We start from the raw sequence: 14,772 nt of genomic DNA, 5'->3' as shown, positions 1-14,772 counted from the left end.
ATAATGTCAAGAATAAAGTTTGAAATATGCCTTCTCTTTCCATAGAGATAAAGGCAGCACTAGAGAGAACAGCCTCATAATTACAGGAAGAAAATCAATAGAAGTACCTAAACTAAAAATAATTTTTACCCATTAAGCATTTTATCTAATATTTATATACAGTACATATAAATATTTGCAAGAGACAAAATCACCTCTTTTGTTTTACCCATCAAGCAAACTATCTGGCCTTTTGTATCCAAACAGTTTAAAATCCCATTTATAGATGTCGAACAGCTTTCTCCTGTCCTCCAGAGGCACTGTTTTAAACCAATCCATGACTGAATTTGAGGTAGTCACATTTTCATAGGCTGACGGGAATTTAATGTCATTTTCCAATTTTAACAATTTCAAAAGCTCTTGAGCATCTTCCTGAAGATTCTCCTGATGCCCAATAAAATCATACCTGAAAAAGGAATACGTTTTAGAGTTTGTTTCAAAGCTGTGGTCCTTTCAGCATTAGAAAAACTTACTCTATAAGGCAGGGGTGACACAGGCGATACATTTGTCTCCAGTGGGGCTCAAATGGTTCCCTCCTCTCTGTTTGTGGGTCCACCAGGTACTGAATGAAGTTGTTGAATGTGGGGAGGAGTCCCAATTCCTCTGCCTCTTTTAATGTTTGCGGTGGATTCGGTTGGTTTTTGTACCGTTTGATCATAATTTTCCCATAATTCTTATACAAGTATGTGTTTTTCTGTTTATACAGAAATTTTGAACGGTAAGCAGAGATGAGACAGACGAATGGGTCACGGACAAACATAAACTTGGTGTAGTTCATCATCCTCCACTGTAGAGAAAGAAATAGGTACAAAATATGCAGTGAAATATGATAACATATATTTTTTGTTTAATTCTGACATATAAGTCAGAAATCAGTGTTGAAAAATGTTCAGGTAAACAATAATTTTATTTTCTAGACAGATCTGTAATTACAGTAGTTAACTGACCTTCCTCTCAGTTGAATTAAACTGTGTCAGGTATCTTAGCTTGCTGAATTCATGGACACTAGTCTTACTAATGGATGAAGGGTCATCATAAGGCTTGCCCTTTTTCAGGACAAACATAACTCTCTTCCAGTTCGAGCATGCAACCTGTAAAAAACAAAATTGAACTGTTTTACAGAGATGTAGCTTAGTGCTTCCTAAAGTTGATTAGGACTGAAACAATTAATCAGATTAATCATGATTAATCGATTATTGAAATTATTGTCAACTAATTAATCGATCAATCGTCGACTGCGGTATAGAGCCTTTAGCCGACAGAGCAAACCACTTAGAGCAGTGGGGGAACAAAAGAAATAGGTTGAACATATTCTTAAAATATTATGGAAGCACAGCAATTAAACATTGCAGCGTGGCTTTAAATCTTGGAATTATAAAGATTGTTCAATCAAAATGTTAATGACCTTTTTTGTTTGCCTATCACCTTTGGAATGAAGCAGTAGATGATTTTTTGAGTGTCATCCACAATGAACTGATTGTTAACGGGGTCTGATATTTTCTTCTCCATGGATAAGGCCTTTGGTCCGATGCCACACATCCCTCTTATCAGCTCCTTTCTTTCTAATTGTTTTAAAGTCATCTTCTCTCCTGTAATACAAACAGTAAATTTCATTAAAATATGGTCTGTCAAACTTGTCAGGCTTAGCTTAAATAGGTTTTTTTTTTTCTGAATTGATCCAAGACAATTAAATTGATTTATGTCGTCTTACAGAAACCTGGCTGCAACAACAGGATTATGTTACCCTAAATAAAGCAACTCCTTCCAGCTATTTAAATTTGTAGTCACCCTGAGATTCTAGGCGAGGATGAAGAATAGCAACCTTTTTTTCTGTCTAAGTCACTGATTAGTCCAAAGTCAGTTAATAGCTACAATTCTTTTGCACATTTAACCATTAGTTTTCCCCATCCAAATCTTAAAGCAACAAAACCACTTCTGTTTCTAACTTTTTACCAAAAACCTTGTCCTCATTCTGAATTTTTAAATCAGTTTCAGGCCTTCTACCTGATTTAGTGTTAAATACTGATTAGGTTGTTATAGTAGGGGATTTTAACATTAATGCTAACAAGACAGACAGCTGCAGAAACCCTTCTTGCCAACAGTTCTCAACACCTATAACATTTCATAAAAAAAACTGTCCACAAGTTAGTGCAAAATGAAATCCAATTTTTAATTAAAATTCAAATTGATAGCTGAAATACACTCAGTGCATTCACATTGAATGTGATCTTAGCATCAAAAACACTTAAAAGCAGAAATTTGGACAAATGTGGAAATTTAGGTCAAACACTGGACACTTCTACGCTCTAAATGATCTGCACTCTGATTATTCTTACACTCTGTTCTGTAGCTAAAAGCTAGGGAGCAACTTGGAATCATTTACTTTGATGAGTTGGAAATTTTGTTTTAACACTTTTTTAAGCGAGAAAAATCTACCTAAAAACATCATCTGTGCACTCAGAATGAACTGCATATCCTAAGAGCGCCAGACCTCCAGCATAACAACTGGCAGCACTGGGATGGGAATCCCCAGCTCTCTGCCACAGCCAGCCTGTTGGGGATTTCCTGCTGCCATAGCAAAACTGGTGCTTTGATTCATTTTGAATCATTCATTTTGAATTGAAAAAGCTTACTGGATGGAAAGCAAAATGTCTTCAAACTTGGAAACAAAGTCCAGTGGATTGTTTATTTAACTTTTTTGGAATGACTATGACCTGAATGACAAAGAATCTTCACCAGAAAATTTCACATGGATAACAGCAACTATGAATCTGCAAGTTTTTGTTTGGCACTACATTCTTCTGTTTCTTGTATGCAATGGTGTAACGACACAACAATAGGCCCGTAAGCAACATTATCTGGGTGGGCCCCATATGAAGTACAACACCCCAATCCATCCCAATCCCAGAGGTCAGGGGCCCCTAAGCAACAGTAGTCTCTGCTTACCAATATTTACGCCATTGCTTGTATGTAGTTAATGTAGTTAAAGCACTTTAGGATAATACATCATTTATTTTTCTCAAAGCCAGGCTGCTACCTACAGTGTTTTAATGTGTTTATGTCATTTTTTTATATCTTCTCATAGATTTGTGATTTATAGACTTAAAATATGCAGAAAGAGTCTCCGCACAATAGAAATCAACACAGTTTGACCAGAGATCCCCTCATAAAGTAACAACACATTTTGCACAGTTTGGGCACTTTTGGCAAAATAAAACTTTTACTTAGCATACTGCCCAATTAAACTGTTGTGAAACAAATGTACTTCATTATTTTAATCTTAATAACAACAGTAAGCTCTGAACACGATTTGCCTCACACAGCACATAGAGAAGGCTAGAGGGGCAGACTCAGGAATAAACAATCAATTAAAAATGAAAACAAAATAATACTTTACCTACAATAGGAGTTCAGGAGGACAGAAGAATGATAAAGTAAGTCATGGATCCTCTTTGAGCCTCGCAAAAACAAAAAAGGGACAGTAGCACCAGAGGAAAGCAGTTTATCACTCTCCACTTTTTATGAAAAATAAAAGCTCTCTGAGAATTACCTCTCACTGCCTTACCCTTACCCACTGTATAAACCGTCCACAGCCTTTTTAATTGTGTTTGCCTTGTTTTTAAACATAGTTAATACTATATTCTGTATATTTTTGAATGTTCTATCTGTTCTGCTGTCTAGGCTGGTCATAAAGTGGGGCTTTGCTTTGTTGCTGCATCATTTTTATTTATTTTTTTTACTTTTATTAATCTTAAACAGTTAAATGTGTGACATTGTTACATTTCATGGGGCAAGAGTGAGAAGTGAAAAAACTGCACTGATCAGGATCAGGACACACTGCGTAGCAAGATCCTCTCTATACAGATTGCAGTTAGTGTGACATAGAATAACATTGGATCAAATACCAAATAGTTAATTGAAAAAAATATGGTTTTGTTTGTTTTTCTGAAGATTTTATACTGTGTTTGCTTTGTATTTTAGAGGGGAAAAAGTGGGATAAGGTTAAAACAACATACCTGATATGTTTTGTTAAAAATAAACCTTTTTAAGAATTAATGCTTGAACTTAAAAAAATCCAGCTTTATGTCTCTTGCTACTTATCAAGGTTGTGTAATCTTGATAAGTAGGGAACTATTGTTGATTAATTGTGCTGTATAGCTTCATTAAATTCCTCCTAAAGATTACTAGGGCTTAAAAGAAATATAAACAGATCCCATGCATACAAGACAGAAGAGAAAAATAAAACATGTGAAAACTTAAATGAACATAGAACCTTTGATTTTTCACTTAATCTTTGATAATGTTATGAGAATCATCAAAGATGACCACAATGCAAATAAGACGTGTCGCTCTCATGTATATTTAAGATGGATCTTACAAAACAAACATACAACATACCTGCATCTTCTTGTGTCACACCCTGTTGGTTAAGGAACAGTGAGATGAAAAACACACTAACAAAAACAGGTAAAGCTAGGAAATCTGTGGTAATCCTCATGACGTCTGGAAATATATATCATCTACCCAATGGAAATGAACAGAAAAAAGAAGCTTGATGACCATTTAAAACAATGTAATGTTAACCCACTCAGTTTTATATATAAATACTGTTTGAACACACCTCCATATTTTTTGTGAAGGTGTGTCTTTGATGTTCAGGAAATAGTGATGTGCATCTATTGTTCCGGTAAAAGTAGATTTGAGTCTTTCAATAAAAAAAGATTGCTTTAATTAAACAAATATTTTTTCAATTAAAAAAAAAAATCGCTTTGTTAGAAATATATATATAATACATGTTACTTGTGTCTCTGTTAGATGTAGGATGCCTTGTGAAATGGATTCTGTCTTGGTAACCTATGATGATCTGTATTCTTATGGCCATCTGTTTAGGATATAATATAGTGAAATGTTAGCTGTAAATTTTGCCTTAAGGTAGATTTGGATTTTCCGCTGCCCCGTGGTATGTAAATATGGTTAGATGTTAATTGTGGAGGCAGGACCGTTCAGTCTCAAACAAAGTATGTTTTATATGTTGAATACTATATAAGACTTTTAGTAAGATTTTACACAAATGTTCTAACATGTGTGTTTTTTATTCCGTGGTTACTTCTGTAACAATTGTTACCAACAATTTAACTGAGTAATTGAAGTCTGGCTTGGCTCTTTTTTCTTTAACTTTGTCTCCCCCTGCAGGATGACTGCCATGACTACATCCATGTGTTTGAACTGAAAAATGTCTGCATCTATGTGTGTGGCATGCATGCATTTTATTGTGAGTTCATGTAACTAATCAAGCAGTTTAAAGCTGCATTAAATGAATGATGAACACATTCTTTACAGCTTATCTTCTTAAAAAATTGTGTTTCTCATTGTAGTTATATCTATATGCAAGGCTGCCAATTAACTTTTGCATGATTAGGGTAAAAGATAAGGTTCAGCGTCCTACGTAAAGAGGCTTTACCATGTGCTCATAAATTCTTTGTACACCTTATGTACAAAGAATACATTTATTATTTATTCTCCACTCTGTTGTTCTAAGAAAGGAGCAATCTACAATGAAACAGTTTGGAAAACCCGGTTGTCTACTTTAATCCAATTTCTTTCCCCATCCTGGGATATCTATTTTACTAACCTCCTCATCTGTGCCACTCACAATCACAATTTTAGATTTGCAGACCTACACTGTAGATAAAAACAAAGTGTTAAGTGTTTCTTTTAAATCTGCCAAATTTTGAACTACTACTGTTTCCAATTTATATGAAAATAATGGTGAATGTGATCATCAATATAATTAGAAATAATTAAAGTTTTTACTCAATAATCATATTTGCTGTTTAAAGCTTACTGTCCCTTAATCGGGTAACCTTTCATCTCCATTGTTTCAGTGACAGAAACAGTCTGAATATCGAACCTCCAGTTTTTGCTATCTCTACAAGAGGGCAATGCTCTGCTCTCTCTCTAACCAAACCAAACCAGACCAAACCAAACCCTTCCTATTGGTAACTTAAAGATAATGTGGAGCATTTTCTTTTCCTGGGTGGATCATCAAAATAAGTGGCCCTCCTAATTGTCAATCATTCTGGTGATATGTTTACGTAAGACTGTCATACGTGCTCGTGCCCATTTTAACTTACCAGCGGTGAGTCCGACATAGTGGAAAAATTGCAAATCTTCTTGTCGTGCTTAGGTTTACAGACTCTGAATAAGAGCAATCACGCAAGCAAGAAACAGTTAAAGGGTTTTTAATGATGGTCTTAGGCTCTACAGAGAGAAGTCCAGCAGGCAGGGTTTTCTAGATACTGCTGGAAGAGGTTGGGTGACAGGTGAGCAACAGTTCGGTGCTGGTTTGAAAAGTGAGGGATTTTTGTGACTCACAGAGAGGGCGGCTTGGTGTCTGTCTTGGGAAGATGGTGACCAGTGGTCCAGCCAAATGGTGCAGGTCCGGTGGGTGAGATCTGATCATCGGCGTCGTCAGAAAAAATGGACAGGACCATGAAGGTGATGAGGGCGCAACAACCAGCGTCCACAAACAAGAAGGGGACATTAGTGACTTAGGGGGAAAGCATGATGGTCCTAGACAAGTGAAGTTGTCCCACCATCCCCAGGACAAATTTGGAGTAAAAAAACGTTCATTTAATTCAAAATGGTTTGATAGCTTTTCCTGGTTGAAAAAGAAATCCTTGTCATCAAGGATACGCAGTGTGTTTTCAACTTGCTTGATAACATCATGTTCCCCACACTAACACAGGTCATCCAGATCTCCCTCACAATCACAATCAACAGCTGGAGTTGTGAAAGGTCATTCAGTGTGTTGAGAAGGCTCCACACTCTGCTGAGGTGCACAATGGGACAAGACAGGCTCCATCATCTTGCTATTTTATCAGTTGAAAAGGAAGAACTTTCTAAGCTGAGTCACAGTCTAGTGATTGACCGCTTTGCAAAAATGAAAAATAGGAGGTACACTTTAATGCTCAAAAAAATAAAAGAAAAACTTAGTTCAGGATGAGTTAAAATTAAAACTAAAACTCTGAAACCTAGAAATTAATGATTACTTCAGAATGTGTATAAGGAAACTTTTTATTTGTCAAAGTTGTTGATGTCTTTTTTTTTTTTTATAGCTGCAATGTTGAAAATGTTCATGTTTGTTAAAACAAATATGCTNGTTTGTTAAAACAAATATGCTGTTACACTTGTTAATATCTCAACTGGTAATTTTGGTAGGAATGTATCAGGGTTGGGCAGTGTGCTTGTCTGTATTTGTGTATGGAAGGAGGGGCATATGCATTAGGGGGCCAGTGCCCCAGTAAAGCTTTGTGCCTAGCAACGCCCCTGGTTGTAAATAATGATCAATTTGTTGATAAATTATTAATGCATGAAAGGCAAATTTCTGCCCCTTACACTATCACCATACAACCAAAGAGCTGCTGAAAACTGTAAATTAATTTAACCCGAAGAGCTATGATTGTTTTCTATAAATTCCAATTTACTAATAATGACATTTAAATGTAGGTAAAAGCTACCAGGAAAATACTTATAAAATATTTTTCTTTGTCTTGTTACAAATTTATTCTGAAGTCAAAGTTAGGCAATGGCTAATGATGAAGAAAGAGTCTTCACCCTGGGTATTATTTTGTGGAATAATAGGATTACAAAGATGATCTTCTATAAGACAAAATTGATGTATTCCACTCATAATGATTGAAATGGGTTCTTACAAACCTCATTTACTTTGTCTGAGAATATTTGGTGCAATTTCCCCTTTAAAATATTTGTTGGGGGGGGGTATGTTGACGTGGTTCCCTCCAGAGCTGAGACAGTGAAAAAGGAGGAGGAAGGAAATGCCACAGAAGGACACACAGCTGCTGATGTTCACAGGCAGCACTCTCTCTGCAGCGAACAGCAGCTCTACCTTTATATCAGTTATCAAAATGATGCAGGAATTACGTTTTCTGAAGTCTGCCTTCAAGCGCTGACTCATGCATTTTGACTTCTTTTGCAGACATAATTAAAAACAAAAACCAGGAACGCAGGTAAGCTGCTCACACAGATTACATAAGGTTGGTTTTCTCTTTTACTTTTAGATTAACTTTGTAATGTGCCTGTGGTTGATTGCATAGACCGCTGTGATGTTTGTGTCCGGCTGTTTGCAGACAGAAACAGACCAGACATTTCTCTGTCTTTCAGCACCAAGGACAGAGACTGCTGCGCAGTTTAAAATCCAGCAGCATCTCTGCATTAAACAAGGACTCAGATCTGCTCTACAATATGCTTACATTTACAAACCAGCTTTTGTGTTCTGTTTGTACATTATTTTCTGATGCTTTTTCTTCCTTTGTGTTTTTCTCCTATACTCACTCTTAGTTATTGATTTTGGTCTATGTTTTCCTTCATGGTTTCAGTCAGTTTCCTTAGTCAGCCTCCCTCAGTTGTCCAGGTTCCTATTCCTCCCTCTTAATGCTTGTAATTACATAAATCTGAAAGATTCAGTATAATCACTCTTCCCAGCTCTCTACAAAGAATTAGGCAGGAAAGATTTCCGGTATACTTGAAAAAGCTCATTATTTTAGCAAATATGAACATTTACTTTAAAAACAGCTATACATGTTATTTCATTTTCAGGTAATTATTTGATTAATCTCATTGAGCTCAACTCAGAGGAAAGAAAATCTGAAATGAGATCTCCAAAATATTTCAGGTACTTCTCCTGGACCAACTTGAGATATGTGTGACACAAAAATGAGACTAAGATTAATTTCTTGTGTCTCAGTTTTTTCTTTGAAGCAATAAGGTGAAAAGAAAAGATCTCAACAAGCTCAAATATAATTCCCTGACTTTCTCACCTTTTGTGTCTAATTGGGATCTTAAGCATATAAATCAGAAAGCTCTCTCTATGAACTTGGTCTACTCTCATGCTCCGACAGTGTAAAGGAAGAGCTCTCCTCAAGCAATCCTTTCAATCTGTAGAAAAAACCTAAACCAACAAGATCTAATATAATTTTCAGTCTTTTTCAACTTTTGTTTCTCTGTGGAATCTGACACACGGAAATCAGAAAGTCCTCTATATGAACTAGATCTACTTTCATTACAGCTTCAATACCATTTTTGGAAAACATTCCCAGAATCGACTCAACATTCAAAATGTTATGCAACCCTGAAATACAGATTAAAGTAGATGTTACTGTAAAATAAATATCATTGCGCAAATCACCTGGTCATAATCATGGCTCTACTTGCAATTTTCATAGATTTTTTTTCTGGGAACACTTAAAAGAATTATTATTAAGAGCATTAAAATAATGTATTCAAATTTACAATTTAATGCCAATTATGAAATAAGGAGTCATTACATTATTGCGCAAACCAGGAAAAGGAAAAACATGTATAGATAATCTGAGACCTGTAATTTTACTGAATGTAAATTATTCACCATTATCTTTTCCATTCAACTGTAAATTGATTTGGGACAGATAGTGCGTGAAAACTAATCAGGATTAATTAAGTGTTGGTCATACGCAATAATATTAGTTTGTTTCTCGAATTTATTGTCATGGTCTTGGTTCTGCTGTTCTTTACTTTGCTCCTTGTTTTCTAGATTTATTGGTTTAATTCCAGTTTTTTTGTAATTTCTAGATTTATATTAGTTCTCATGTTTTTCTGTTGTCCTCTATTGCCCTCGTGTGTGTGTGTGTGTGTGTGTGTATGTTCCTTTCCCTTTGGCTCCCTCGTTGTCTCCTCTCACACCTGCTCCTTGTCTGCTCGTTAGCCCTCCCTTTGTCTCTCTCTGCTATATATGCTCTCCCTCTGCTCTCACCTTTTGTTGGTTCCCTGTCTTTGCTGTCCTCCCATGCTGTTGTCCATGTTCCTCGTCTCTTCCTGGCTCCTCGTGTTTGGTTTCCCCCAGATGTCTCCATAGTTCTGGTTTGCTTTTGATTATTAGTTGGATTTTTGCTTTCCTGCCTTTGTTACTTTTTTGACCCATTAAACTCCCAAGAAATCTCCTCAGCCTCTCTGCCTCTGCATTTGGGTCCTCTACCACAACTAACCCTGACATTTATAGGCTATTCCTTTATTAAAGATAAAGACTTTTCTTTTCTTTTTAGATTTTTACTCTTTACTCATTTTGACTCATTTTGACTCTTTAAAGCATCTCTTTAGAATAAAATCCTTAGAATATGTGTGTTTATAAAAGTAATTAATTCCATGTCCCTTTCTCTCAAGGGAAGATTTGAAGGGCAACGGGGAATCCGACAGGGTTGCCTCTCCTCTCCTTTATTATTTATATTAACTGCAGATTTATTGGCTGTTTTTCTCAAGAATAGTCAAGATATTGAGCCATTGCATGTATTTAGTTATCCTCTGATGATAACTACGCTCCCTGATGATACACCTGTTTTTCTTACAACACCTACATTTATAAAAATCTGAGTTAATGTCAATAAACGATTATCAATAAAACACCTTATATAGGATTCCAGTGAAAGAAGTTAGTTGTGACCATGATAAAGGATTATAAGGCAAAAGAAGAACTGAATATTTTGCCAGCCATAAAGAAAAGTAAATGCATTCTTAATTCCTGGCTACAAAGAGATATGCCAATTTTTAGAATAATTTTTACCACCAAAGCGGGCACACTCTTTGGATTTACATATCCAACATTTTCTTTTGCTATCCCTTGTTTGGGTGACAGTGGCATCGGAGGCAGGATTTTGTAACCGGAGGCTATGGGTTCAAGCCCAGGCTCTGGCTTTTATTGTTGCTGTGTCCTCGGCAAAGTGACTTAAACTGTATGTGAATAGAACTGATGGCGGTCAGAGGACACACACTTCACACAGCTTCGCTTCTGTCAGTGAAGCTGTGGCTACAACATGGCCATGATGCTGTGTGGGTGTGTAAATTCAAGTTTTGGAAGGTATCTCTTTACCTCCTTTTGTACTGTAATTTTAACTTTCTAACTTATTTCTCCTAGCGAATTTCAGGAGAAACACATGAGAAACATTTGAGACAAAATAGAAACTAAAATGAGACTGAGATTCAAAACTGAAATATGTTTCATGATCTATAGATGGGTGAACTTTAAGCAATAAAAGTTTACTCTGGGAATCATTACCACTGCAATTTAAATTACTTGAGCACACCTAGCTGCACATTATTTACCATGTAAAATTAAAATAAACAAATGTACTTCTTACCAAGACTTCTCTTTTTTATTTTAAGTGTACACTTAATGTCCTTATATTTTAAATTTGTGTGTTGTACTTGTAGAATGTCCCTTTTTATGTCCTCTAATTTGAGAATGATGAATCAGTTTTGAGCAATATGTGGGCTGTGATTCTGTCTTACAGGAGCAGAAATGGCAGCAGCAGATAACCTCCTGTTTGCGCTATGGATCATCTCATTCCTCCCAACTGTCCTCTGCTGCCCTGAGCTTTGCAGCTGCTCAGATAAATATGGTCGGCACTTTACTGAATGCTCTTACAAATACCTAACCGCAGTCCCGAAAGGTTTACCCCCCAATGTGACCACCTTGAGTCTCTCTGCAAACCAGATCGTTACTATCCCAGTAGGCAGCTTTGATAACGTTACCCAGGTGACCTCCCTGTGGATGGCCAACAATGAACTCTCCTCTGTCGAAGAATTTAGCCTTGTACTTTTGGTTCATCTTCGTTACTTTGACATTAGCCACAACAAGTTGGCAGACTTCCCCTGGGCAGATCTGAAGAACCTCACAGCTCTGGAGCTGCTGAAGATGAACCACAACAAGCTGTCTCACCTGCCCAAAGACGCCTTCTCCAACCTCAAAAACCTGAGGTCCCTCAGACTTAACAATAATAGATTCAAAACCATAGCTGAGGGGACATTTGATGGTTTGGTGTCTTTGTCACATTTGCAGATCTTTAACAATCCTTTTGTGTGCACCTGCACCTTGGACTGGCTCAGAAACTGGATCTCTCTAACCACAATCTCAATTACGGAGCAGAGCTTGATCACTTGTGCAACTCCCAAGGAGCTTAGAGGTGAAATTATTTCAAAATTACCTGAGTCAAAGTGCACAAGCCCTAATGTCACAATACTAATTGAGCCACATGTTCCCAACATGGTTTTCCACCAGAAGACCCAAATAGCTTTGATTTGTGATTTCAAAGGAAACCCAAAACCCAAGGTTGTGTGGAATATTTCCAGTAAAAATCTAAAACAAGAGCTGACTTTGTCTTTGGATGAGGACAGCTCTGAAGAGGCTGAAGACAATATTAAAGTGTTTAATAATGGCACGCTGCTCATTTCAAGCCTCAGACTAGAGGACAGCGGAGACTACAGCTGCTCTGCAACAAATGGGCTTGGCAGAGCTGAAAATTTTGTGTCTATTAAGGTGATTGCAAGTCCAAGACCAACACCCAGTGCCTCGACGATGACTATATTTACTTCAATTCTAACAAACCCATCAATACCTGAACAAAAAAAGAGAACATCAGTTTTGGATTATCTGCATCTCGCAAAATTAAAAAGAAAATACTTTTTCACCGACGAACCTACCACACAATCGACTGATGTCAAATCTGAGCTTCTTGAGGACAAAAGATATCTGACTTATTCAAGCAAATGCGGCCTAACTGCAAACACAAAAAACATCTCTAGTCATGTCCTGAATGCCAGCATGGATAACATACAGCAGTACACCTTCAACTTTGGTGTCATTGAACTGGGGGTTTCAGAAACAGAGGCGACAGTGCGACTCAGTCCTCTACTCATACCCAAAAACAGGAGTCCAAACGGATTTAAGAACTTTTGGAGCGACAGTGAGGAGAACTCTGGCTTTCCAGAATTCCTGGAAAAGGAGAATTTAAACGGTTTGTATTTGTGCATTGCTACAGACAGCAAACAATCCGCTGTGCAGTGGTCACAGATCAAAGAAGGCGTCAACACATACCTGTTCAGTGGTTTAGAACCTGGTACCAACTACTCTCTCTGCCTGACCTATAGAGGGGAAGACTGTGAAGTCCAGGTGCTCTTTGCCACCAGAAGGAGTGTGCCAAACCTCATCATCATCATCTCAGTCAGCATCTGCCTGCTGACTGTGTCCACCGTGCCTCTGGTTGGAGCAACATGCTTCCACCTGGTCTACAAATACCGCAATAAGACCTACAAACTGATCCTGAAGGCCAAAGACCAGTACCACATAGAGAGGAAGCTGACCACCAACCTAAGCATGCATGCTCCAATCACAGAGTCTAGAAGGAAGATAAATGAGGATGACTTGGAAATGGAGAGTGTAGATGGTGGGGAGAAAGAAGTAGACACAGAAGAAAGTGTTATTACTGAGTCTTTCACTTGCAAGGGAAATATAGATGACTCTGAAATGGGATCTGAGTACAGTGACCGGCTGCCTTTGGGGGCCGAAGCCGTAAATATTACCAGCAAACTACAAATACCCTAAAGAATATCATCCTAATTGATTTTCACCCTAATCCTTCTTGTTACTCATTTGTTCTCCATATTTTGTGTTCTCATTTACCTCTGAGAGGTTTTAATCTTATTTAAATACATCTCGCATGCATAAGTATGGTAGTTATAATGCAGATATTTTAGCAGGATATTTTAGATCTGAGCTCAAACCTTTGTTTCCATAAAAAAGCTTAGACTAAATGGATGTTTTCTCTGAGATGCATATATGGCATGGTACACATCAGAGGGCCGGAGTAGGATTGGATCTGAAGGTTAAAGTTATGCACAGTGCCTATCTAGAGACTAAAATTGTTCCTCATTCCTCTTTCTCTTGGGTAAAGATGTCCAAACACAGCTGCTATAGACAATTGCTGTCATCATTACCGAGTCTTGTTACCAGTCATTCATTGATTTGTTAATTGACTGAGTATCTCTGATGAACACATGGGACTTAATCTAAACCAGGGATTCCCAAAGTGTGACCTTTGAACTTATTTTGTTTGGCCCCTGACTTCTGTCAGAAATGATAAAGATCTAACATTATTATCAATAACTGAAAACCTTCTTGCAATGGAAAATATTAAGTACCTTCAAAAGTTTTAGTCTTTAAAAAAAAACACACTTTTTGCAATCTCTAATTTATTTTGCTTCATCCCGCCCCAAAAGAAATTACAAACTGAATAAGTTTTGTGCAAAACACTTTATATGGTTGAATCTACAATGATGTACTCCTTCCTTTACAAGAAACAAAATGTATTAATAAAACATTGTATGTTTAGTTTCTTATAAGGTAGGTAAGTAAATTTCCCAACATGTTTTATATGATTTTACAGTTTAAAAATTTATTTTTTTTTTTAGCCAACATGGGTAATCCACAACTGTAAATTGTACTACTTATGAAATTCTTTCAATAACAATACAGCTAATTTTTCATGTTAGTAGTGAGCAAAACTAAAAGCTGTCTGGTTAACAAAATTCCCCTAACCAAACCTAAGGAGCTCTGCAGCTCCTGCATGGTTACTATGGCCCTCTGGATTCTTTGTACCAATTAGGTGACCTCTGAAGGCTGCAGGTCACACTCAATCTCATTTAGGAAGGTGTAAAACATGTTAAGATTATTATTTACTATCAAAACATATATATTTGTCTTCCACTTCACAATAATGTCCTGTTGTGCATAGTTTTATGTTCTGATATCCTGAAAGAATATATTAGTTAATGTAACAAAGTTTGCAAAGGTTTAAAGAATAGGTACATTTCAAAATTTCCGTTTTGCAGGGGATTTGTCACTGT

At 36.8% G+C, this 14,772-nt stretch overlaps 2 protein-coding genes across 2 annotated transcripts; one reads left to right on the top strand and one right to left on the bottom strand.

Annotated features, from left to right (window-relative positions):
• Positions 1-204: 204 nt before the first annotated feature.
• Positions 205-6,533, bottom strand: LOC107083858 (carbohydrate sulfotransferase 12-like). Its single transcript, XM_015373361.1, has 5 exons — positions 6,415-6,533; positions 6,174-6,237; positions 987-1,130; positions 513-826; positions 205-445 (listed from the first exon to the last, which is right to left on the bottom strand). The coding sequence occupies exons 1-5, from the start codon at positions 6,531-6,533 to the stop codon at positions 205-207; spliced, it is 882 nt and encodes a 293-aa protein (XP_015228847.1).
• A 1,380-nt stretch (positions 6,534-7,913) lies between these two features.
• On the top strand, positions 7,914-14,762 carry LOC107083863 (immunoglobulin superfamily containing leucine-rich repeat protein 2-like). Its single transcript, XM_015373367.1, has 2 exons — positions 7,914-8,069; positions 11,382-14,762. The coding sequence occupies exon 2, from the start codon at positions 11,390-11,392 to the stop codon at positions 13,469-13,471; it is 2,082 nt and encodes a 693-aa protein (XP_015228853.1). The 5' UTR covers positions 7,914-8,069; positions 11,382-11,389; the 3' UTR covers positions 13,472-14,762.
• Positions 14,763-14,772: the final 10 nt, after the last annotated feature.

The sequence above is a fragment of the Cyprinodon variegatus genome, unplaced genomic scaffold, assembly GCF_000732505.1.
Source record: "Cyprinodon variegatus isolate N-32 unplaced genomic scaffold, C_variegatus-1.0 Scaffold86, whole genome shotgun sequence".
Lineage (NCBI taxonomy): Eukaryota > Metazoa > Chordata > Actinopteri > Cyprinodontiformes > Cyprinodontidae > Cyprinodon > Cyprinodon variegatus.
This window is presented reverse-complemented; position numbering and strand designations above follow the sequence as displayed.